The following is a 27376-nucleotide window of genomic DNA, read 5'->3' as shown; positions in this document are numbered from 1 at the left end:
GAATGACAATTTTTTACTATGATTGTCCGGGTTGACGTTGGTAACGTGCAAAATATTTGAACAAGTTGTTATCATCAGATACGTCAGTAGACCAGTGATATGAGGATAGCGCGGATTCTATTTATGTCTGTTGACCTCACTCACGCATTATGCGTGCCCGGGGCCAAGACTGCGTGTCCTGTCTTACATTCGCGTCCTGAAGCCATATTTTGCTTGTCGTTCAGCCCAGTACTCTATACTTGGTCCTGCAGAGAAGCTACATGTGATCACCATTTCTCCATTCCCTAACTCTGTTTAGGAATATCCTTTTAATACTATCGATAAAATTATAACTTGGAGTTAAAAGAAAGGAATCTGTAAATCAGGAACAAAAGCGGTCAGCGGCGCTATGTAAGCTGGTGGTGTCTGCCATCATCTAGACGTCTACATGTCATGCTAGTGTAGCTGCTTGTTACAGAGGATGGGCGGGCAGTCGGGCGATACGCCACGGTGGAGGACTGCTTCTTCCGCTCTTTGGGCCTGCTGGTGCTGCAGACACCGGACGTGGAGCGGCGCCACACGCGTGTCGTGGGCCCCACGCGCCACGTGCTGTCCTGGCTGCTGATCGCCTACCTGCTCGTCACCGCCAGCTACGGCAGCGGACTCTCCTCCGTGCTCACCATACCTCGGTAGCAACAAGGATTATACCATTTCTAGCACTGTGTAGAGAGTATTTGTCACCAGAACTATGCTTTGATGTGCTGCAGTTCAGGCTACAATAGATGTAGCTCCTAGTGCACTGTTGGCTTTGTTTATAATGTTTGTATAAATTAATTACTCAGATGAGATAAATAATTAAGACCACTACCTTAATAGTGTTTTGATACACGGTTGAGTCCCAATAAAACAGCAATTCCGCGTGGCCTAGTCTTTGGTAGGTTTCCTGAGGTACATCCCTCCAGATCTACAAGCACAGGAAACACAATTCCCATAAATTACAGGACGGTGTTTAGCGTTTTGATACACGGTTGAGTCCCAATACAACAGCAATTCAGCATGGCCTGGTCTTTGGTAGGTTTCCTGAGGTACATCCCTCCCGATCTACACGCACAGGAAACACAATTCCCATAAATTACAGGACGGTGTTTTCTGGGGACGGGCGTGGTGCCAGACAGCCTCACAGATTTGTACTATCGGGTTCAGATCAGGCGAGTATGGTAGCCTATACTTCAACGTTAGTTCACTATAATTCTTCTCCAACCAGTGTAGTATCATTCCGGTCTTTTGGAAGATGTCATCGCACCCAAAAAAGTCATCAAGGATTTAGGAATACTGTTGGTCGGCAATAACTTTCATGTGTTCCACAGCTGATTACTAACACTGGTCCCAAGAAAGATCAGGTGAATGTCCCCACTAGCAAAGTCTGCCCCCACTGGCCTATAAGAGTGGCAATTTGTTTACATCACTTAAAGTCGTTGTGAGGCACAATTAGAGTTAAAAAGATAATGTCGCACATCATGTTTTGGTTTTAGGGCACTACCACTCAAAGGCAAAAGATGGAAACTAATATACAACGTGAACTAGTTATCTGAAGATGAACCTGTCGGTTCGAAACCGGTAACGGCGCTATTTAAAGTAAATAAATAGCATTGTAAAAAGTGGCTCGTTGCTGTTGTCTTCTGTGTAAGAGTCAACCTCCATTTTGTACCCAGCCTTGGGCTCAAAATATCTGTTTTTGACAAAAGAGCATCAAGTAGCATGTTTCTAGCAGCCGTTAACTTGGATGTCGGTGTACCCTCACAGGCAGTTGATGTAAAAAGAAATGTAGTTCATTTGACCATTCGACTACTTTCCATTGATTCACGGCTCAGTCTCGATGGCACCGAGCCTACAGCCATGGTAACCGACCATATCGTCAAATCAACATTAGGGGGTCATTTGCAGCGGTGCCCCGTGTTCAATGTGCGCTTGAAGGTGTGCTCCGAATCACCTGCGCCTTCATCAGCAATGTAATCCGTCGTCAGACCTGACACAGATCTCCTCCTATTCAGCTTTATAGCGTTGCCAACACTCCGACCTGCAAGTTGTGTGATGAGGCCTGTTCGAGACCTCGCCTTTATGGAACCATTTTCCTTAGATACGACAATAGCACGCGAATAACTGACCGGTTTCACCGTTTCCGTCACGCTCCTTCCATGACCATAGGAATCTGCTTGTTTTTCAGAACCGCTAATGCGAATGGATTTATCCATTTACTACTCGTCCCGTCGCTGTAGCCATTCCCCAATCGTCTCTGTCCCACTTACGTACTTATAGATACAATTCAGTCGTGATTGCAATACAGATGGATTTATTAGTTCTTCAATTGCGACGCGTTTCAACTGTACTGAAAGACAGCTTCAGACTGTCTAACTATAGGTAAAAATTACCTCATGAAATGAGGAGTTAAACGCGTAAAATTCTACCCAGGAAAGAATGGGTCAAGCGCAAGTGTGTCAATTGTGTAATGCTAGCATATATGACAGATGTAAACAGGCCATATTTTGTGTTTAATTGGTGTCGTCTCCGTATGACGGTTTCTTATGCTGTTAACAGAACCTGTATTTCAGAAAACTGACTTTTGATCTTATCATATGAGAGCGCTCCTCTATTACCATTACTGGCTTGTGGTGGATTACCATATTACTATACACCTTCACAAGCTAAAAATTGCGACCATCGGCATTGTTCCGTATATTTGCGTTATACATGCACTTGGTCCATTGTTTCCTGGGTGTAATTTTATGCGTCTGACTTCTCATTTCACGAGATGTTTACTTACCTATAGTTCGATTGTTTGAAGATTCCTTTCAATACAAGCGAAACGCGCCGCAAGTGTAGAACTGATAAAACCATCTTTATTGCTACTGTAGCAGGTGCACTAGTGGAGGTTCTAGTTCTCCCTCGGGTATGGGTGTGTGTGTCCTTAGGATAATTTAGGTTAAGTAGTGTGTATGCTTAGGGACTGATGACCTCTGCAGTTAAGTCACATAAGATTTCACACACATTTGAATAGAAGTGGAAACTGCAATTTACTCGACAGTTAGTCGAACCTGCTGGCCAGCGCTACTGCCATGTAGTATCATTCTCTTGCTGTAACAATGCATGGTTTGGTAGCGCATTCATCTCACGTTGTCAGCTAGTTCGATACCAGCATCATAGTCATAATAGCGTGTCCTGCACGAGTCGAAACATCCACTTCGAATGTCGTCAGTAGGACGTGTACTGTGTGTACTTTCATTCTTCCTCTCAATACTTGAACCCCATCCCTTTTGATGTCGATTTGCTACTTCTTTAATTTGCACACTATCCACGTACTCAATATTTACATTTTATTTGCACTCACTGTCACCTTTAGCTTCAGCACAACCACTTGGTTCTCCTCTTCGCTGAGTGCCAGTATTTTATCTGATTAGGAAAACAACGATCTCACTTAAATGCTGATCATTTCGAATCAAAACGTTCTCGCTATTTATGTAGCAAACAGCCCGATGAATCTTCTTTTCTCCGCAGATACGAGCCACCAATCGACAGCGTCGTCGACTTGCGCGACAGTGGTTTGGAATGGGCTGAAACGCACATTGCGTTTCTGAACTCGCTGAGAGGTCGCACAGAGCAGGTGTATTTGGACCTAATCAACCAATACCGGGTGCTCACAGTGGATATTCTGAAGTCCAGGACTACCACACGTGATTTGGCCTTCATTATCGAGAGACTTCCTGGAGGTACTAGAATGCGCTAGCACTGCTTTTATCGCTGCTACGTTGTCTAAACCATGTGCTGGCTATAGCAAATTTATCTATGACTCCCATGAAAGCAGTCGCTTTACTGAAATCAGGTAACTATAAATGTTTCAGGCTGTGAGGCAAATTCCGAAATCGTACTTCACCCGAATAATATCATAAAGATGTGTATTCTTTTTAACTTGTTTTCTGGTACCCACAATACTAAGAAGTGCATATCTGCATTTAGGCAATCTGAAGACTTCTTTCTTCGAGTTATTTGAAAGGGATTAGTATTTTATCATCATAAAGCGGGAAAAAGTCTTAGATGTTACCAAGGAAGCCTTTCTCCTCCTCTTAAATGCTAACAAAAATCGCATTCTCAAAACTTGCTCACAGTCTTCAAGGCCTGTTCCTCAGGTTAAACTCACACATATTTTGTCTGTCACTGCTAGTGAAAAATAAATTACTTCGAGATGCCTTTAGAAATTAAGAACAAATGCATTACATACAAATGGGGGTTTTACACGTCTTCGGAAACAAATTTGTCTCTTATTCAATTAATATACTATCCAACTGACACAAGTTACCAAAGTGTTGTAATAAATAATATAAAAAGAAAAAATACTTCAAATTAGTGTAAGACGTACGTAAGTTCTCCAATCATTTTTTCATTGTCAGTCGGAAATACTGTTTAACATCACCTTCGGCCTAATCCGTTATTGTGACTTCAGCATATTTGCTGTATGATGGTAAGTGATCTTTTGTGCTGTTCTTCGGAGAATGTTCAAATGAACTTGTAAATGAGGGTAGAGGACCAGAGGAACCCAGTCCTGTGGTGATGAGTCAGGGATATGGGGGTGAGAGGCGGAGAATTTTTAGTGTTGATGGTGATGTGGTCAGCTTGTGTTTCTTTCTAGTCCCTGTGGTGATGAGTCAGGGATACAGAGGCGGTGGGAGAGAGAGTGGTGATGATGATGAGAGCTATAACTCATGTTATTTTAATGGTGAATAATGATATAATTTGGTTCTTTCAGGACAGACTCTCGATAAACCTGCTGGTAGAAAATATCGGTTGTATGTTCCAGGGTCTTTCATTCTGATATTGAATTAAAGTGTTTGTCAGAGAAGATGAGAGTTCAGTTGTTTTTCAAAGACCTTGGTAAAGCCGCTTCGTTGTTCTCCGAAAGGTGACGAAAGTGGTTCGATAAATTACCAATCTGGTGACTTTTGATACCAGGGAAGGCACTTTAAATTATTTCTGGATATTTGTAGCAGTGTGAGTTTATCACTTTCAAGATGAAAAAGAAATGATCAGCACCAGTGCATTAGAATAGTAACCAGTCTTGTTTCATGGACATTACGATTCACTTCTCCTTTCATTAGAAATGTAGAACCAAGTGAAATCAAAGCCACTTAGCGGAAGCACAAACCGTAGTAGAAATTCTTTCAGGGTCTTTGTGCTGTGAAGTTTCTTTGGTCGTTTGGGGATTGCATAACACATTGTTTCGTCATCTGCAAAGGAAATCGTAGCATAGGAGAAATACAAGCGGCGTAGATGTTAAGTTGTACTACACTGCCAAGTCACGGAATTCAAGTGTCCTCCATCGCTAATTAGGTTGCATACTCCTAATGCGGAATGTTAATGCCATTTCAAGCTACGAGTTTCGGAGAAAACTTTGGGAGCGAGACAAGGCTTAAGAGTACAGTCCGCGGGAGATCACAAAACAAGACGAGAAAGCAGATGCCTCATTGCAAAGTGCACGCTGCTAACATCAGGGCACCTGATGAGATAATGAAAGCAGCTTGTTTTGTAACCTGGAACAGGGTGTGGGTAAGGCTTATACTCGACATAAAATAAACTACGTGTAACTGAAGTGTACAAAATTACTTTTTATATCGAGAATCAGACATACACGTTCATAAGCGAAAACAGAAAACTTGATAACCTAGAGTAGCTTTAAAAGTAACTGTTGCACGAAACACCGTTGATTGCTGGCCCGATTACTACCACACAGCTCCACCCCTTCTATTGAGCGGAGCACACAGAATATAGGTAAATTTAAACTTGTTTTGCCGTCCGCATCGGCTTTGCCGCAGTGGTAACACCGTTCCCATCAGATCACGGAAGTTAAGCGCTGTCGGACTGGGCTAGAACTTGGATGGGTGACCAACCGATCTGTCCAGCGCTCTTGGCGAGCGGGGTGCACTCAGCTCTTGTGAGGCAAACTGAGGAGCTACTTGACTGAGAAATAGCGGCTCCGGTCACGAAAGCTGGCAACGGCCGGGAGAGCGGTGTGCTGACCACATGCCCCTCCGTAGCCGCATCCTGTGACGTCTATGGGTTCAGGATGACACGGCGGACGGTCGGTACTGTCCGAACTCCATGGTCTGTTCGGACGGAGGTTTTTCTTTTGTGTCGACTGCTGGCCGCGGCGTTGGTGCAGCTGATGAGTGCAGCTACGGCTTGGTCGCTGGCTGATGGGTTGATAAACGCTAGTGATATTCGCACCGCTGTCTCCGGGTGTGATGAGGCTTGCGGGCACCTTCTGGTGCAAAGGCAGGACTCACGCTGTCTTGATACGAGCGACAAAGATCTTTGTCGTTCTGCGTTTTGCATGCTCTGTGGTTTGTACAGAAAAAGGCCCTTATACAGTGGTTTGAGCAGTGGCTAGATGATAGCTGTGGGGAAGATAATGGCAGTGCGATCGCCCTAATCTTTTTCGGCGAAAACAGGGTGTTCGTGTGGAGCAAACCAGGCGGGCGTCGGATCTGGGCTACATGGTGTCGGAGTAGTTGCTCAACCTATGGCCATTCCGCTGGGGACGGTAGCAGTGCATTGAAATATTCTGAAGGAATGTGTAACGGCTCCCCATTTGTCGTTAATACTTCTATGTATTGCTTCTAGGCTGTGCGATGGTCAAGGGAAGGGCCTCTATTCATTAATAGCAGTGGCACATTAGAGCTCTCTTTACGGTTCGATCACATTGTGGCGGACTAGTATCTTAGTCTATGGTAGTGCGGGATGCCGCCTAAGTTGGGCGTTTTGAGTGTAGATTTTGCCCATCATCTGACCACTGCGGTGCGTGGTGAGAAGGTATGTGTGGCCGATGGCAGGTGGAAGTGGTCCTACGGGATCGATGTGGAGGTGGACGAATCTCGCCGTTGAAGCTTGAAGTTACCCGATTTCGGCTTGCTCGTGTCATCTCACTTTGCATTGGTGGCATTGAATAAATAAACGTGCTCAGGTACTGGCATATTTTTAAGCAGTGGCCACGTTAAACGATCGGTCAGTAACCTGGTACTCGTATTTCCTCCTGGGCGCGGTAGTGTCGCGATAGAGTTCACCAGAATAGACAGTATTTCCAAATCAGGCTTACCATCACCTCCTGACGTAGAAGAAAGATCAAATAAACGGCGGAATGTAGTTGGTATTGTTGCATTTACTCGCTGAACCGACATGGTGGTGTGCACTGTTTTAGCGTTCGGTTCTTCCCACAGTGCTTTCTTTATCTCTTGCAGAAAGGGAGACCTCTCAGACCTGGATATCATCGTGAATTTTTTTTAATCTTGTCTGATAGCGAGTGTCTTCCATTGCTATGATGTCATATTAAATCATCCAAAGAATAAAATGTATATTCGTCGTGAGAGTCACTAATTATCTGGGTAAGGTTCGTATTCCTCATAAAATAAAGTAGCTTGCATTCCTCATAAAATAAAGTACATAGGACTGATGTGAACAAAGCTACTGTTTATTTCATGCAACACACACATACACGTTCATTAGCAAAAACATACTAGTCGACAACGACGAGTAAATTCAGAGATTATACTTGAGCGAAAGGTAACAAAAAATCTGAGCGACTGCTGGATCGATTATTCCGGCACAATCTAGAGATCGGTAAGTTCAAAATTGGTTCAGATGGCCCTCAGCACTATAGGACCTAACTTCTGAGGTCATCAGTTCTCTAGAACATAGAACACTTTAAACCTAACTAACCTAAGGACATCACGCACATCCATGGAAGAGGCAGGATTCGAACCTACGACCGTTGCGGTCGCGCGGTTCCAGACTGAAGCGCCTAGAACCGCTCGGCCACATCGGCCGGCCAGAGATTGGTAAGCAAACATATTTTTTCCTGTGTTAGCCTTCAGTCATCTCACTGTAGGGAAACTGTCTATGCGAGGACGCCATACGTAGATATCGATATACTGAAGGATTTCGTACGTGCACCGAGGAATTTTGGGGTTTTGGTATACTGTCATGTGCAGCCAAATGCAAACGCTTTACAGGATGGCTGCATGGTCCACGTGAGGAAACGTTTGGTACGATCCACCAGAAAACGTGGTCATAGTCATTGAATTAAGCCCATTTTAAACTGTATTTAGACGAGTTAACAGTGGTGTGTAGTAGTCTAGCGGCATGAAGTGTACGAGTGACTGCGTTATATTATACGGAATTATATCCGCCACAGGTCGAATTAGAATATATGGAGCCAATATGAGCTTACTTGTTTACATAATACAAATTTCCATAGAAACCATTTTTGCTACGTGATCATACGTTTCATTTAGTAGGAACAGTTTCTATATCTGAAAATGACTGAAAAAATTTTGGGAAACACAAAAGTCCTATCGAAAGAAAATAATGCCGTAGAGGGTGATCCGAAAAGATTTAGACGATGTCACAAGAGTATATTGTCAACAAAAACGAAGATGGAACACTGAGATAGATATTAACTTACTCATACGACTAAAAACTTTTGGTTACTTTCAAAAGAACGATTCGTGTTTACAAGGATGCATTTACATAGTGCTTTGTAGCAATTTTACAATTACGTTTAGGATTAAAGATTTCATGTACCATCCATAAAAGTTGTGTGTCCTTCACCGGCCACACGACAGCTGAACGGTTGTCAAACCCAGTGTTGCCAGACCTAAGAAAAAAACGATGAATGGCAGATAGAAAACAAAGAACGGTAGTCCATCATAGTCACAGCACACTTACTATCTGAACATACCTCTGATGAAATTTTATTAGAATTTCTTTCTTTTTTTACTTTTGTATGTCTCTTTTACTATATTTTACCGTTTCATGATGAGAGATTAAAACTACTATTAAACTCTGATTTAAAACAGCAGTAATTACATTTACCTCGGTAACTCTCGAGTTACACTACTGGCCAATAAAATTGCTGCACCACGATGATGACGTGGTTCAGAGCATTCACACAAGGTTGGCGCCAGTGGCGACACCTTCAACGACTGACACGAGGAAAGTTTCAACCAATTTCTCATACACAAAGAGCATTTGACCAGCGTTGCCTGGTGAGACGTTGTTGTGATGCCTCGTGTAAGGAGGAGAAATGCGAACCATGACGTTTCAGGCTTTGACAAAGGTCGGATTGTAGCCTGTCGCGATTGCGGTTTATCGTATCGCAACATTGCTGCTCGCGTTGGTCGAGATCCAATGACTGTTAGCAGAATATTGAATCGGTGGGTTCAGGAGGGCAATGCGGAACGCCGTGCTGGATCCCAATAGCCTCGTATCACTAGCAGTCGAGATTACAGGCATCTTATCAGCATGGCTATAACGGATCGTGCAGCCACGTCTCAATCCCTGAGTCAGCAGATAGGGGCTTTTGCAAGATAACAACTATATGCACGAACAGTTCGAAGACGTTAGCAGCAGTATGTACTATCAGCTCGGAGACCATGGCTCCGGTTACCCTTGACGCTGAATCACACACAGGAGCGCCTGCGATGCTGTACTCAACGACGAACCTGGGTGCACGAATGGCAAAACGTAATTTTTTCGGATGAATCCAGGTTCTGTTTACAGCATCATGATGGTCGCATCCGTGTTTGGCGACATCGCAATGAACGCACACTGTAAGCGAGTATTCGTCATCGCCATACTGGCGTATCACCCGGCGTGGTGGTATGGGGTGCCATTGGTTTCACATCTCGGTCCCCTCTTGTTCGTATTGACGGCACTTTGAACAGTGGACGTTACGTTTCAGATTTGTTACGACCAGTGGCTGTACCGTTCACTCGATCCCTGCGAAACCCTACATTGCAGCAGGATAATGCACGACCGCATGTTACAGGTCCTGTAACGGCCTTTCTGGATACAGAGAATGTTCGACTGCTGCACTGGTCAGCACTTTCTCCAGATCTCTCACCAATTGAAAACGTCTGCTCAATGATGGCCGAGCAACTGGCTCGTCACAATACGCCAGTCACAACTACTGATGAACTGTGGTATCGTGTTGAAGCTGCATGGGCAGCTGTACCTGTACACGCCATCCAAGCTCGGTTTGACTCAATGCCCAGGCGTATTAACGGTGTTACTACGGCCAGAGGTGATTGTTCTGGGTACAGATTTCTCAGGATCTGTGCACCCAGATTGCGTGTAAACGTAATCACATGTCAGTTCTAGTATAATATACTTTTCCAATGAATACCCGTTTATCATCTGCATTACTTCTTGTTGTAGCAATTTTAATGGCCAGTAGCGTAATTATGCGTGGACGTCATACCCAGATATGGATTTACTGAAGGATTTCGTACGTGCACCGAGGCATTTTGGCGTTTTGGTATACTGTTATATGCAGCCAACTTCACACGCTTTGCAATATGGCTGCATGGTTCGCGTGAGGAACAGTCTGTTACGGTCCACCAGAAAACGTGGTCATAGTCACTGAGTTAAGCCCAGTTTAAAATGTATGTAGACGAGTTGACAGTGGTGTTTAGCAGTGTAGCTGGCATGAAGTGTACGAGTGACTACGTTGCATAATACGGAAATATATCCGGAACAGGTGGAAGTACAATGTATGGAACTAAAATGAGCTTACTTCTTTACGAATTATAATTTTCCGCAGAAACCATTTTTGCTACGTGATCAACAGTTTCATTTAGTGGTGACAGCCTTTATATCTGAAAATAACTCAAGAATATTTGGGAAATACCAAAGGCCTATCAAAATAAAATGTTACTTTAGGGGTGTTCCGAAAAGATTTAAACGATTTCACTAGAGTATATTATCAACAAGATCGAAGATACAAAGTTGAATTTGATATTAACTTACGCATACGAACACAAAGTCTTAGTTATTTTCAAAAGAACGATCCGTGTTTACGAGGATGCATGTACATAGTGACCTGTGGCAATTTTACAATTACGTCTAGGATTAAAGATATCATGTACCATCCATAAACGTTGTGTGACCTTTAACCGCCACATGGCACCTGAACAGTTTGCAAACTCAGTGTAGCCAACCCTTAAAGAAAAAACAAAAATAAAAAGCAGAAAGAAACCAAAAAAGGGCAGTCCATCATGGTCACAGCACACTTACTTTCTGAACATACCTCTTATTAACTTTTTTATAATTTCTTTCCTTTTTTTACTTTTGTGTATCTACTTTACTATATTTTACTGTTTCATGATGGCAGATTCAAACTGCTGTTAAGCTCTGATTTCAAACATTAGTAATTACATTAATGGGCGGTAACGTCTCTGTTACATTTACAGCTTCAGCTATACGACGCCGCACTTCCGTTAATGTCGTTGGAAGTGGAAGTACGCGACGTTTTTCCCAAAACGTAAAAAAAAGTGACATGCTGTTAGATTAGGGTAGTGGTACAATGCGGTAATCGTACGCACATTATGGCCGACCGATCGACCGTTGAGGCAGCACACCGTGCTGTATTCTCAACGAAAATCACGCCGCACTGTGGTGGCAGATAAGCACCTGTGATTCTTGAAGTTCTCCCGGTGTACTGAATATTCTATGAGGTTTCGGGATTACAGTCGAATCATGTTAACTTCTTGCCACAATACAGTCACAAGAAGTCAGCATGATGGGGCGCAATCCCGAAATTTAAATTCATCCAAAATTTCTATCTACTTTCATGTAAAACTTATACTTTAGTGCTATCAGATGAATCTTTTTCAAATGTCACGCTAAATGTAATCACTGTTTTTTGAAATTGGAGTTTAACAGCAATTTGAGTTTGCCATGAAGGAATATGAAAAGTAGTAAAAAAGATACACAAAATTAAGAAAAAAGAATGAAATTGTAAGGAAAGTTAGTACGAGGCATGTTCAAAAATAAAGTGTCCTGTGACTACGGCAGGCTGTGCTTACTTTTCTTTTTTGATCGTTGCTTTTTGTTATGTTTTTCGAGGTTTGGCAGGTAGGAAGTCCCGCCAACTGCGAGCCACATGGTGTAATCCTATTCGCGGAACGAATAACTACACTCCTGGAAATGGAAAAAAGAACACATTGACACCGGTGTGTCAGACCCACCATACTTGCTCCGGACACTGCGAGAGGGCTGTACAAGCAATGACCACACGCACGGCACAGCGGACACACCAGGAACCGCGGTGTTGGACGTCGAATGGCGCTAGCTGCGCAGCATTTGTGCACCGCCGCCGTCAGTGTCAGCCAGTTTGCCGTGGCATACGGAGCTCCATCGCAGTCTTTAACACTGGTAGCATGCCGCGACAGCGTGGACGTGAACCGTATGTGCAGTTGACGGACTTTGAGCGAGGGCATTTAATGGGCATGCGCGAGGCCGGGTGGACGTACCGCCGAATTGCTCAACACGTGGGGCGTGAGATCTCCACAGTACATCGATGTTGTCGCCAGTGGTCGGGGGAAGGTGCACGTGCCCGTCGACCTGGGACCGGACCGCAGCGACGCACGGATGCACGCCAAGACCGTAGGATCCTACGCCGTGCCTTAGGGGACCGCACCGCCACTTCCCAGCAAATTAGGGAGACTGTTGCTCCTGGGGTATCGGCGAGGACCATTCGCAACCGTCTCCATGAAGCTGGGCTACGGTCCCGCACACCGTTAGGCCGTCTTCCGCTCACGCCCCAACATCGTGCAGCCCGCCTCCAGTGGTGTCGCGACAGGCGTGAATGGAGGGACGAATGGAGACGTGTCGTCTTCAGCGATGAGAGTCGCTTCTGCCTTGGTGCCAATGATGGTCGTATGCGTGTTTGGCGCCGTGCAGGTGAGCGCCACAATGAGGACTGCATACGACCGAGGCACACAGGGCCAACACCCGGCATCATGGTGTGGGGAGCGATCTCCTACACTGGCCGTACACCTCTGGTGATCGTCGAGGGGACACTGAATAGTGCACGGTACATCCAAACCGTCATCGAACCCATCGTTCTACCACTCCTAGACCGGCAAGGGAACTTGCTGTTCCAACAGGACAATGCACGTCCGCATGTATCCCGTGCCACCCAACGTGCTCTAGAAGGTGTAAGTCGACTACCCTGGCCAGCAAGATCTCCGGATCTGTCCCCCCATTGAGCATGTTTGGGACTGGATGAAGCGTCGTCTCACGCGGTCTGCACGTCCAGCACGAACGCTGGTCCAACTGAGGCGCCAGGTGGAAATGGCATAGCAAGCCGTTCCACAGGACTACATCCAGCATCTCTACGATCGTCTCCATGGGAGAATAGCAGCCTGCATTGCTGCGAAAGGTGGATATACACTGTACTAGTGCCGACATTGTGCATGCCCTGTTGCCTGTGTCTATGTGCCTGTGGTTCTGTCAGTGTGATCATGTGATGTATCTGACCCCAGGAATGTGTCAATAATGTTTCCCCTTCCTGGGACAATGAATTCACGGTGTTCTTATTTCAATTTCCAGGAGTGTACTTCTAATATTGTTCGAGAATCAAAATGGTGTATATTGAAGGTGATTTGAACAGAACAAGCGTATTTAAGTGTTGTAGGAAGCTTAGCGGGGGGAGAACAAGTGTTCTCAATGATCAGATGAGTGAAAGACCTTCTATGGTGATCGGTGTGTTGGTGAAAAAAATCGAGGAAACAACCGACTGACACTGGACGAAATTTTTGAGATGTTCCCAGAACTAACTACAAATCTTATTCGAGAGACTCACAGAAACATGGGGTATGGAAAACTGTGTGCAAGATGAGTCCCACAACACATCTTTTTGGCACAAGAACGGTCGGGTCAACAGCACCCGCAAGTCTGTCGAGTGATTTGAATTGGAAGGTATTTTCTGAGCTCAGTTGCGACTGGAGGTGAAACGTGGGTGGCTCATTACACACCTGAGGGAAAAACACTTTCGTCACAGTGGCGTCCCACCAATTCTCCATCTGCCAAAAAAGTCAGAACTATGTTTCCTGGCAGGGTAATTATGACCATATTGTTTCTGGACAGAAAAGAAATCATTTTCGTGACGTTATGGGGAATCCATCAATGAACAATGTCATTGTGAGACCCTGAAAATCTCAGAAGAAGCATTGAAACTAAAAGGAGGGGAATGTTGACGAGAGGAGTGTTTTTTTGGCATGAAAACGTCCGTCCTCACACAGCCCTAGCCGCCAAGGTGTTGTTGGACTCATTTGGGTTGGATGTTTCAAACAACCCTAGTCCTACGTATTGCCCTGGCACTGCGCCTACAGCTTACCATCCCAAACAGGAGTGGAATTAAATTTGTGACCGACGAGCAGGTGCAAAAGAGGTCCTGAAATCGGGGAATGAGCTAGCGGGAGAGTTCTTCGAGTAGTGCATAAAGAAGCTTGTTCCATGGTTTACCACATGCACTGAAAGAGGTGGTGACTATGTGAAAATAATCAGTGTGTCAACAATTTCCTGTAATTTTTTCTCAATTACACTTTTTCTTCGAGTATATAGAAATCTAGTATACTTACTTTCTGGTCGTTTCTCACACCATGGACTACACGTAGCTGTCAGCCTCTACAAAATGAGGCTGGTAAAATGTTTGATTTAAATTTCCATATATTTCTGTGTTATACTATGACCACTGACTACGCAAGATCAACATTAATATTAATAACACTTGGGTTGATGTACCTGAACAGGTTATTTTACCATTGGTGACTACATCGACGAGGAGGCTGCAAGCAGATATCTACGCCCAATGCGCGAGGATATTTACTGGGAATACGTGGTTCTCGCAGTGCCAAAAGGCTGGCCGTACATACAGCAACTAGATGAACTCATCGACAGACTGTTCGAAGCAGGAATTATGCACGCATGGGAAGGACAGGTCAGTATTCTGATCCGTTTCCTGACACCTTACTGGTAATATTACTGAGCATTAGCTGAATCCATCTTTTTGTTGTTGTTGTGGTTTTCTGTCGAAAGGCTGGTTTGATACAGCTCTCCATGCTACTTTGACCTGTGAAAGCCCCTTCGTTTCCCAGTCACTACTGCAACTTACGTCTTTCTGAATCTGCTTACTGTATTCATCTCTTGGTCTCCCTATACGACTATTATTCTCCATACGTCCCTCCATCACTAAATTGGTGATCCCTTGATCTCACAGAATGTGTCCTACCATTCTACCCCTCCTTTTAATCAGATTGTGCCCCAAATTCCTCTTCTCTCCAATTCTATTCAGTACGTGATCTACCCATCTAATCTTCAGCATTCTTCTGTAGCACCACATCTCAAAGCTTCTAGTCTGTTCTGGTCTAAAATGTTTATAGATCGTGTTTCACTTCTATATGTAGCTATATTCTATACAAATATTTTCAGAAAAGCTTTCCTGAAACATAAATCTATACTCATTGTTAACAAACTTCTTTTCTTCAAAAGCGATTTTCTTACCAGTGCCGTTCAGCATTTTATATCCTCTCTACTTCGACCATCATCAGTTATTTTGCTGCCCAAGCAGCATAGCTTATCCACTCCTTTAAGTGTCTCAATTCCTAATATAATTCCTTTAGCATCACCTGATTTAGTTCGTCTACAATCCCTTATCTTTGTTTGCTTCTATTGATATCAATCTTATACCCTCCTTTCAACACACTGTCCCTATCGTTCATCTGCTCTTACAAGTCTTTTGTTGTCTCTGAAAGATTACAACGATCTGAAAAAATTTATTTTTTCTTCCTGGACTTCAAATCCTGCTCCAAATGTTCTTTTGTTTGCAGCTCTAAATTAAAAATTATCTTATTAATAATAATTTTTAATGGACATAGTAGTCTCAACTTATTCGTCTTCATGTTGAATGTTGAATATCTTACACGATTCTTACTTGCTTAATAGATACATAATCATCTTTTTTGAGAACTAACATAAATTTCAACCTAGTTCTGAAACGTCTTGCACTTGTAACAAAAGAAGTGCATTCGAGTGTTTGGTAGCCTTAGCCCAGTGAGCCCCAGTAAAGTTATAATGAAATTCTCAGAATTGTGCTCGTTATGGTTTTCGCTGAAGAGTGGGGCATATGAGTTAACGTAGGTTAATTGGGACTGAGATTGGAGTGCCCGCTGGCCTTGCTAGTAATTGTAAGTTTCTTTTATATATCTTAATAGCAGGCAATTCCCCTTAAGGTTATTGATAAGATTTGCCCTGTTGGTTGTACATTGCCTGTGTAGTTCATTCGTGTCGTGGCAAAGGCAGTGTGCCGTTTTATTAGTGAATAATTTAACCAGTTGTTTAATATGTTTTGGTGGTTGCTTACGTTGTCCTTGCGGACCTGTTCTGTGCGCTTGTTAAATGTTACAGCTGTCTAGCTGGTGTTTTGGAGTAAGCGTTACCTTTCCACCTATGGATACCGGGGCTGTGGAATTCTGGGTAGTGGGAGGTGACTCCGGGTCGAAGCTACAGATGTGGGTCTTGTACGAACTGCACCCTTCCCCCTTGGCTTCTACAAGTCAAGTTTTCGTTCTGCCTTCGAGCAATCTGGCATCACTCCTCGCTAATTGATCCTGGCGCTAATTATATTTACTTGGGTATTTATTACACTTATTAAACCTTGTGTCAAGAGCAACATACAGTTGAGAAAGGTTGTTGCTGTGCTACTCTTAGTAAAACTTTGCGCTGACTAATTGTGGTACTGGGCCTTGGAGTCGAAGTTTGATACTTTGGTAAGCCTTAGTGATATTGATTGACTCTTGAGTGTGAAACAACTGCCTTCGTATTAACTTCATCCTACTATTTATTGGGTGCCTCTCTGGCATGTTGTTATTTAGTTAAATATTTTTGAGAACATCAGTTTGCAGTGTCGGAAGGTTACTCAGAAATACTGTGTGTCTTACGTTAAACCGTCAGGCGTATAATTGACAGTAGTTTTAAGATTTTCGTACATATGAGATAGACATTGTTCATAAAAAGACATTGGTAGCAGATACACTAATTTGGTGACTTACTATTCTTATTACCTAAAGTAATCAGGATTAAGATATTGTTGTTTTAAAGGGATTTGTTGATATGATTGATAAATGAGAGGGGTGCACTCCTTCATATTGTTTCTCTGTTCCCTAGTAGAAGAACGTTTCATTGATTTTTAACATTCTCCTGTATCATCCATTTCAAAACTATTCGAATCTCTTCTATTCGTGACCATGGTTCACTTTCATACAATGTACAGCCTCAAGAGTTTTCGTCCTCGAATTTTAAGGTCGATATTTGATACTAATACACTTATTTTCTCCAGGAATTCCCACTTTTATTGTGGTGCTCTGTTCTTACATGCTCCACGTTCAGTTCGCCATGTATCAATTTTTGTTCCCAAGCTAGCATCATCATCATCTTCTTTGGGCATTTGTCTCACTTCAACGAGGGCTCTATTTATTTTTAAAGTTTGTAATAGAATTCAAAAGTAGAAGGAAAACGAAACCAGATTACATTCCAAATAGCAAACTAAGAAAAATCTCAATTTGATTGCAAGGATTGTAGACGCTGATGCATAACTATACTTCTATACACCTTTTGCAATAGAACTGGAGCGAAGCTGAGGCAATACACAAAACAAAATGATCAGGGAAACCAGGAGACGACAAGCCGAAACAAATCAGATGGGAACATACATAACAAAGAAAAACACTTATCTGAAAAAATACATTAACCAACACCTTATCGACGGAATATAAGATTCAACATGTTGGCGAAGAGGTCTCGATATCAAGGCGTTGGCAAGCATGTCCAATAGGCAGTGATCATGTACTGCATGAAGTTCATGTTATCTTCCCCTCGCCTTCTAGAACATAATGGACGAAGTGTCCCAGCAACCACGTAGCGGTATGGGTTTTAGACCGTGCAAAGAAACAAGAATCTGGGCGCAATATGATGTCCGTAGAGTATGCAGACCGAGTAGATCGCGTAACTAAGGCCAATTGTGTCCTAATCCAAGACCAGTCTACCATATGAGCTCCACAAGTAAAGCGATGTCGTATCATATCTGGAGACATACAACGACTACATAAATCAGTGTCACTAAGCCCAATACGGAAAAGTCGTTCGTTTGTTGAAATCAAGTTATTCACTTCCTTATAAAACGAGGACGCTACACGCATCGGCAAAATAGGAAGACAGTACGTCGCACATATAGCATCCACGATCAGAGAATTGAGGGAAGCGGATAAACTTGGGCCACGTTATAAGCTTTGCATAATACATATGTATGCAGTATTCGGACTTTCTGGAGCAGAGTAAGAGAACGCCTTTCATGCTCTAGTATAGTTCCCTGAATTTTTTCCATAGCGAACTTCCAGTTGAGCGTCACCATTTTGAGTAGACTACTATCAATGATGATACCGAGAGACGTATGGTGATGCACCGCAGTAGCCCATGGAAGAACTGCATTATCAAAACCTTGCAAGGGAACTAGTTTGCTTTTACCTTCATTAAGTTTTGCACCTGAACTCCGACAAAAATGATCGATTACAGCCTTCAGTCGAGGTATCTCAGTAGGATTGCGAAGTAAACCAACAAGTCATTCGCGTATGCACAATCAGCTATAGTACTGCCGGAAAGCGTCCATCGTGTCAGCTGCGATTCTAGAATCCGAAGTAGGTGCTCCAGAGACTCCAAAAACAAAGTCATTGGCAGCGGGCTTCCTTGAGGCACTCCCCTACGGATATTTAATGGGGACGTCAGTTGGCCATTAACAACTAACGAAGCCGAAATACCCGTAAATAGATTTGAGAGAACTCGCCGTGTGTCAACAGTGAAACCAACTGCGTCCAGAATCCGAAGCAGAAAGACGTGATTAACACGATCAAATGCCTTATCGAAGTCTAGATAAGCAAGGGCACAAGGAAAGTGCGTCACAGCAGCATCCGAAACCACGTAACGACACTCGACTATAGGGGTAAGAATGGTACGACAAGGTACGCAGCTTTGATGTTTTGCAACAACCGTCTCCTTCAGAGCCCACATCCTACTGTTAACTGCCCTCGCTACAGTCTTATAATCAAAGTTAAACGAAGTGGGTGAAAGATATAAGGGGCAGCCGGTCCATTTCGTTTCGGGATTAAACCATTTTTTCCACTTCGAACGAGGTCGGCGCTACTCTCCCCTCTAACGCTTCATTCAAAACGGAGGTAAAGGTAGCACAGAGCAACGTCAAAAGCGCAAGTAAAATTCCTTGGGAATTTCATCTAGAACCAGGTACTTTTGACAAGGCGATCCCACAATACGTTTGTAAATTTCCTCAGGCTGAAAGGCAGCTAAGAGCGTTGCATTATGTTCAGGTGTAGTTGTCGTATCCAAGGTGCTGACAAGTGGATTATAAATGCTTTCATTGGACTCATCGAAGTCGTATATGTCAACATAGCTCTGGTGTAAGATACGCACTATATCAGCTTTTGCCGTAACGATACGTCCATCATACAGGGTGTTTCGAAAATGACCGGTATATTTGAAACGGCAATACAAACTAAACGGGCAGCCATAGACATACACCGTTTGTTGCAATATGCTTGGGACAACAGTACATTTTCAGGCAGACAAACTTTCGAATTTACAGTAGTTACAATTGTCAACAACAGATGGCGCTGCTGTCTGGGAAACTCTATAGTACGATAGTTTCCACATATCCACCATGCGTAGCAATAATATGGCGTAGTCTCTGAATGAAATTACCCGAAACCTTTGACAACGTGTCTGGCGGAATGGCTTCACATGCAGATAAGATGTATTGCTTCAGCTGTTCAATTGTTTCTGGATTCTGGCGGTACACCTGTTCTTTCAAGTGTCACCACAGAAAGAAGTCACAGGGGTTAATGTCTGGCGAATAGGGAGGCCTATCCACGCCGCCTCCTGTATGTTTCGGATAGCCCAGAGCAATCACACGATCATCGAAATATTCATTCAGGAAATTAAAGACGTCGGACGTGGCCGGGCACCATCTTGAATAAACCACGAGGTGTTCGCAGTGTCGTCTAATGCAGTTTTTACCACCACAAATTCACGAAGAATGTCCAGATAGCGTGATGTAGTAATCGTTTCGGATCTGAAAAATGGGCCAATGATTCCTTTGGAAGAAATGGCGGCCCAGACCAGTACTTTTTGAGGATGCAGGGACGATGGGACTGCAACATGGGGCTTTTCGGTTCCCAATATGCGCCAGTTCTTTTTATTGACAAAGCCGTCCAGGTAAAAACAAGCTTCGTCAGTAAACCAAATGCTGCCCACATGCATATCGCCGTCATCAATCCTGTCCACTATATCGTTAGCGAATGTCTCTCGTGCAGCAATGGTAGCGGCGCTGAGGGGTTGCCACGTTTGAATTTTGTATTGGATAGAGGTGTAAACTCTGGCGCATGAGACGATACGTTAACGTTGGCATCATTTGGACCGCAGCTGCAACACAGCAAACGGAAACCCGAGGCCGCTCTTGGATCACCTGCTGCACTAGCTGCGCGTTGCCCTCTGTGGTTGCCGTACGCGGTCGCCCTACCTTTCCAGCACGTTCATCCGTCACGTTCCCAGTCCGTTGAAATTTTTCAAACAGATCCTTTATTGTATCGCTTTTCGGTCCTTTGGTTACATTAAACGTCCGTTGAAAACTTCGTCTTGTTGCAACAACACTGTGTTCTAGGCAGTGGAATTCCTACACCAGAAAAATCCTCTGTTCTAAGGAATAAACCATGTTGTACACAGCACACTTGCACGTTGTGATCAGCAGAAAGACGACGTACAGAATGGCGCCCCCACAGACTGCGTTGTCTTCTATATCTTTCACATCACTTGCAGCGCCATCTGTTGTTGAAAATTGTAACTACTGTAATTTCGAAAGTTTGTCCGCCTGAAAATGTACTGTTGTCCCAAGCATATTGCAACAAACGGTGTATTTCTATCGCTGCTCGTTTAGTTTTTATTGGCGTTTCAAATATACCGGCCATTTTTGAAACACCCTGTATGTAGTGAGAGAATGAATACAAGCTCGTCGGCGACGGGCCAAATGCCGAAGTAAATGATATAAGGAAGTCAGTTCTTCCGCTGCCAATGAACGCGGCTTCTATCGGATTTTCAAACCTTCCATTTGTATTCTCTCAAAGGCCACCAATTTTGCTTCCACCTGCCTGACATCCGCAATTCACAGAGGGGCGTGTTTCGAAGCCAGCATAAAGTTCACGCAGGATGGAAGAGTAATATTCGTAAGTTCTCCCAAAGTCTCGCCCTCTGGCAGCACAGAAAAGTATCAAAGTTAGCTTGGCCTCTGTTTTGCTTGCTATGTCGACCAGTCAAGGGTGGAAGAGTATTTCCCAGTGGAACGTAGACTACCCTCCCACGCGATTCGCATCACGTCCGCGAGAAAAGGGCCAGATAGAAGAGCGACGTTTAACATCCACGGAGGGCGAAAGAATTTGACTGGTTGCCGTTCAAGATTGATCCGTGAAGGAAGCTGGTATGACATCAACGTTAAGAACACTACCGCTCAGGCACTTCGATAAGTAAAACCTATCTAACCTGCTACTAGAAGTCTCAGTAAAGTGGGTAAATTTAATTAACGTCGGGTATTTACACATCCAAACGTTTTTAGGCATAAGGAGCGGACCAGTTCATGTAATTCACGAGAGAAATTAAAATTAGGAGATTGATCTGCAGGACGCCATACACAGTAAAAATCACCACCCAACACAATACCCGGAGGACTCTTACGCAACAGATAAGCAATATCCTCTTTATAAAAAGGCGAACGATTCATTGCGCGACCAGTGACAGAAGGGGCATATAAAAGAACCAAGGGAAGAATAAAATGTTGACAAACTATGCCCCTGCCAGAATCCAACATTTCCACCTCAGCAATAGGAATGCGTTCGCGAAAGAATAAGTTGGTCCCTGTAGTATATTCATGTGCTAATGAAAGATAATAGGAAAACCAGGCAAAAATGGAAATGAGCGTTTGGCGTCAATGAGCTTTTGGCGGGGCAGGTCCTGCTCCCTTCGTGCATCTCTTATTTCATTCGACGCCACATCGAAAACCAGGTAAGGAGACATTACTAAATAACACATGCTGTAAGAAAACTCTGTCCGCACATGAATCATAAATGAACTGACGCAGCGAAGCTAATCGTACGGTAATTCTGATTCCACACGATTAGCGTTTAAGGATAGGAAAGTGCAGGCTTGGATCATGGATCACATCTGGACAGTGATATACGAAAGCTCCGATTAGAATTAACTAGACAGCTGAGAATCAAGGTCCATTGCGGAATCCACAGAGGATTCAGACATCGGGGAACCAGATCCCTTGTCACTGCAAACCTTTTTTTTTACATTTCTTACGTGCCATGGAACGGTCAAGTTGTATACGCTGTTTCTGTCGGCTACGTGGGATGGCGGCCTCTGTAGAAGGAGGTGTGGAAGGGGTCATAGGCACAGCTTCCTCACCCCCCCCCCCTTTCACTATGATCCGGTAATGCAGTTCCTGTTACTAAGGCGGAAACATTCAGTGGAACTACCAATATTACAGGTGAACTTGGTCGTTAATTTTATTCTCCTCGGGACTTGCTGTAGTCGGCAAATTTGCGAAACTGTTGGCGGCTGAAGACGAAGTAACAGGAGGACACTAGAACGCCTCATACTGTAACGGAGGCACAAAGACGAAGGGGGAGACTCCGCTCCCTCTCCACACACAGGCAACCCGGAAAGAGCCACTTCGCAAGCGGGAGGGATGCTGGAGATAACTTCTTCGCCACTCACAGTACCACGGGCGGGAGGTATCGTAGCATCGAGAGGAGCAGGGGACACAATGGATGCGGAGGAGGTTGGCGCCGAAGGCACAGCCAAATCCTCTCCATCACCATCCTGAGTGCCACGTCGCTTGTTCGTTGCCGTTATAGGTCCTATCCTGTGGCCAATAGGATCCTGTACCTGTTGCGGAGGTAAAGGCGGAAATTCGTTGACACGATCACCAGAACTGACTGTTTGTTCATTATAATCCGAAGCAGAAGTAGGGCTGAAAGCGCGAGTGAAAGGAATAAGATCAGCACGCGTCAATTTGCGAGGCTCCATTAATGACGGCTTCAATACAAAAACCAGCCGAGGATAATTAGACCGAACATGTCCACTTTCAGTGCTCAGGAAGCAGGTTCCCTCCTGACCAGAATACATCACACCGGCGAGGTATGAACACACTTGTAAATCTGATCAAATATTGCGTTTGATATGCATTTTCACGGAACTAATTCCACTATAACATTGTAATCTGTGTTGAGTAGACCACCACGGACGTTTCTTACGTTACCACGAGGAGTCAATATGTTGCCATAAACACTTGGTGCGAGGTTGAACACTCGAAAATTGGCATATTCGATTTCAGCATCTGCGACTGACTCTATACTAACGGAATTACCACGATGCTTGAACGGGACTTGAGAACCATGTCGCGACAGTAATCTTTAAACGGGAAGGGGATCCATAAATTTCACGTAAAACACGTAGTCTTCTGCATCAAAATAAGCAGTGTGGACCCGATCAGAGTTCATATGAATTGTATCGACAATCGACAAGTCGAGGATTTCTAGAGTCCCGGGCTGCACATGTCGCGTTGTTTTATAGGAAGTAATGCTCACAGTGCCTTTCTTCGAATACACGTGGAAACCATGGCAGCCTAGCGGAGCGGCCGACTCCTCTGCAAGTAGACGAACACAAACAGACAGTGAATGCGGAGCGGAGGCGCTACGACTCACTCGGCAGACAGAACAACACTAACGAGGAAAACCCCACATAAGCAACGCTGCGGCAAGTCAAATAACCAAGAACCTTCCCGCTCGGCTCTCGAAGCGAGACTAACGCTCTCTGCTACGCTGATGGGTTGCTTCCAAGTTTGCAAAATTCCTTAATACTGTTCATATCATGACCACCAATTTTGATGTCAAGTTTATTCATATTTCCTCTACTTCTCATGACATTCTTCTTTTTTTGGTTCACTTTCAGTTTACAGCGTGTACTCATTAGATTATTAGACTCTTCATACCGATCACGAAATTTTGCAATTCTTCCCCACTTTCACTGGGGATTTCAATGTCATCAACGAATCATGTCATTGATACCCTTTCATCATGAATGTTGACCCTAACTCCAAATCATTAGTCCATTTCCGTCATTGCGTCGTTGATGTATATACAGAACACTAGTTACTGTCTTATATCACTTGGTTCATGTACGTGAGTGTAAGCATAACCATGAAACGTCGCCTTCGAAAAATTATACAAGACTGTACTTAAACTGGCACACAATATTTTTAGCGAAGGCAATCTGACTTTAAAAAATCCCCAAAAAAGAATGGCTCTGACTAATATTAACCTATACGTTTCACAAATCACTTACCTCACAAAAATCTTGGTTACTCGAACTACTGCAATACAGCGAGCGCCACTACTCCCAGCTAAATAAAAGATTCAAATTACGGAAGGCACTAACTACTGATAGGCATAGTTAGCCAATGAAAGATTTTAATACAGAACAAACAATGTATTTACCTTACTACTGTTCAAAAGTCATAATGTATATAGCAGTTCATGACATCCAGTCTTACAAATTTCAAAACTCCGCCATCTCACTCCCCACATCCACCACTGCTGGTGGCTCACCTCCAACTGTGCAACGCTACGCGCTGCTAACATCCAGCTGCCCAACACTACAATGGCGAGTATTACAACAATGCTAACCAGCCACAGACTGCACACGACACAGCCAGTGATCTTCATACAGAGCGCCACTTGGCGTTACCATTAAAAAAACCAAAACAGCCTACTTACAACGGTTCATATTGTGTATAATGTAATAATCTGTGATCAAGATGAACAGTTACGAATAAATATTCCTTTGTAATCCGAGCACTTAGTCTTCCATCTTCATTTGTCATTTCTGGTTCTTGTACGTGTTGTATATTACCCGCATTTACCAATAGCTTATACGTACGAGTTTACTCGAGCTTTTTGAAACATCTTACACCACTTTACTTCGCCGAACGCTTTATGTGGTGGACGGATCCTACGAACGTGACTTGAATTTTCCTAAGACACGCTCCATTATCGTGTACAACGTAAGGACAACCTCTGTAGTGGCCTTATCTTTCCCAAATAAGAACTGGCCGTCATCTAACAGATCGTTAATTTTCTTCGCTATCCATCTTCACATTATTCTTATAAGTGGTTCCATGAGCTGTTAAGCTGAGTGTGCAGTAGTTCACGCACCTGTCAGACCCACGTTTCGTATACTGCTCCAACGAAATTATTTCAAACAGTTTCTGGCAAATCGCAGCACAGTTAAATTCAATTTTCGCGCAGTATTCTGCTCTTCTTGGACACAATAACGTTTTATTCATTATTTCGTTTCATTGAGTCAGCTGAACGCCGAAATTACTGTTTCAAAGCGCTATGAATCTGCTGTCTACGAAGCTTGTGTATGTGTGGTGTGTTTTGGCTCTACATGACTGTTATCAGTTTGTTGTTTGTTGCATGAATCTGAGCACATGGTGCCAACTTCTCATTAGCCACGCTCTTGGCTCCTCTACAAACCAGCCCTTATATTCCCAGGACAGATTGGGAAGCGTGCCATCAAAACTCTGGCGCTGCGTCAAGGATCCCTAAGTCGGCAACCCGCATGTTAACGCCAGACTGCGGTGCGGGATTGCCAGCACTAATCACGTTCCCTTGGCGAAAAACATTTGCTATTTAATCGAATCAACTGCGAGTTTATTGCACAAAAGGAAAGCCTATTTCATCAGGACGGGAAAAATTGGTTCAAATGGCTCGGAGCACTATGGGACTTAACTTCTGAGGTAATCAGTCCCATAGAACTTAGAACTACTTAAACCTAACTAACCTAAAGGCAACACACATACCCATGCCCGAGGCAGGATTCGAATCTGCGACCGTAGCCGACTGAAGTGCCTAGGACCGGCCGGCCTCTCCGGGCAGCTCAACACGCAGAAGGAGTTTCACGAGTCACAAGAAATGGTTTTTCACGTAGTTTAAAAAATATCAAGGCCATATCAGATTGTATTGTATGTATTGTACTGTATAGTATGTTAACTGGGGAGAGGCTCCGTTCCCACCACAGCCGCATTGGTCCACAACCCCACGACGACTCCTGCAGTCCACTTCAGCCGTCCGCTGCCCCGCACCGAACCACTCTTAGAGGGTTATTGTGCGGTTCCGCCACCGGTGGACCTCCCCCCCCCCCCCCCCCTCCCACTAAATGTCTCACAACAGACAAGTTGCCCCTATTTTTGCGTGGTAGAGTAATGGTTGTGAACTAGTTCAAAGAGAATTTGATTGCGCAGCAATCGCCGAGGGGGAATAAGGGGAACCAGCCCACATTCAATGAGGCAGATGGAAAACCGCCTAAAAACCATCCACAGACTGGCCGTCTCACTGGACTGGGCCACAAGTCCGCCAGGCGGATTCATGCCGACGTCGGATTAGTCACTGCTAAACACGAAGAAGCTTACAGCATACAGTGCTCCGGCCCCTGTTGTGACTCCACTGACGTGTGCATACAGTCAGTTACTCGTGCATGAAGATGCATAGGGTAATGGCTGCCAGGCAACAAGAATACTAGATACTAAAGAAGCACTGAGGAATGGTCTGCCCTACTACACTCAAAGCTAACCGTTGTCCTGAAGCTTTAACTTGAATTCATAACCATAATTCTGGAACACAATTTTAACTGATTTCCAGGCAATGTTAAGTCAGACCTATGTGATGAACCAATCTGTTTCAAAAATACTCAGTGCCAAGAAATATTCGTGCACGTGCCTTAGAAGGAAACAGTTTAGCTAATATTGATAGGGGAAATGTTCAAAACTAATGGTTTCCGAGTGTAAAGAGATCCTCTTTATAAGCAATGCTTTCGTATATGCCATTTGTGAGATATGGACTCGCAGAGAAATCTGAGAGAACACCTCCAAAATACCAGCTCCTGAACTGTAATGACTTTCAACAAACTGGTTAAGAGAACAGATCTAAAGTGAGGCTACTGATGGTTCTGCAGGCACCAGCAAACTGTGATAGAGGTACTTACAGGACAGGTGAAGTAGTAGGGAAAATATGAATGGTGCATTGCTTGTTTAAACAGAGCCGTTAAATGAACCAAGGAGTCAGGGAAATACCAGCGATAGTCCTGAATGTGAAGGGCCATGTGGTTCGAAGAGCAAAGAAAGGGAGCTTCTACATAGTAAACAGAGGAATGCTTATGGTGCTGAAGATTCAGTGTAACTGTGCAGGAATGGCTCTGTTGTGATGTAATTTTTCCTCCTATCTATGTAATTATGTAGTTATGTAGTTCTAAATTCGTTCGAGCATCCAATCATTCATAATAGCAAACACAGTAATATCTCAGACACTCAAAATGTTTCAGAAATTTTACTTCT

The 27376-nt window shown here is 44.0% G+C and overlaps 1 protein-coding gene across 1 annotated transcript in view; it reads left to right on the top strand.

Annotated features, from left to right (window-relative positions):
- Positions 1 to 27376, top strand: part of LOC126336055 (glutamate receptor ionotropic, kainate 2-like) — a 92415-nt gene that overhangs the window by 31326 nt on the left and 33713 nt on the right. The window contains exons 3-5 of the mRNA XM_049999535.1: positions 458 to 668; positions 3532 to 3743; positions 14619 to 14806. Coding sequence (XP_049855492.1) covers positions 458 to 668; positions 3532 to 3743; positions 14619 to 14806 — 611 coding nt within the window. The remainder of the gene's footprint in view (positions 1 to 457; positions 669 to 3531; positions 3744 to 14618; positions 14807 to 27376) is intronic.

Source organism: Schistocerca gregaria, chromosome 2, assembly GCF_023897955.1.
Source record: "Schistocerca gregaria isolate iqSchGreg1 chromosome 2, iqSchGreg1.2, whole genome shotgun sequence".
NCBI lineage: Eukaryota > Metazoa > Arthropoda > Insecta > Orthoptera > Acrididae > Schistocerca > Schistocerca gregaria.
Note: the sequence above shows the minus strand (reverse complement) of the source record. Positions and strands in the feature narration are given on the sequence as shown.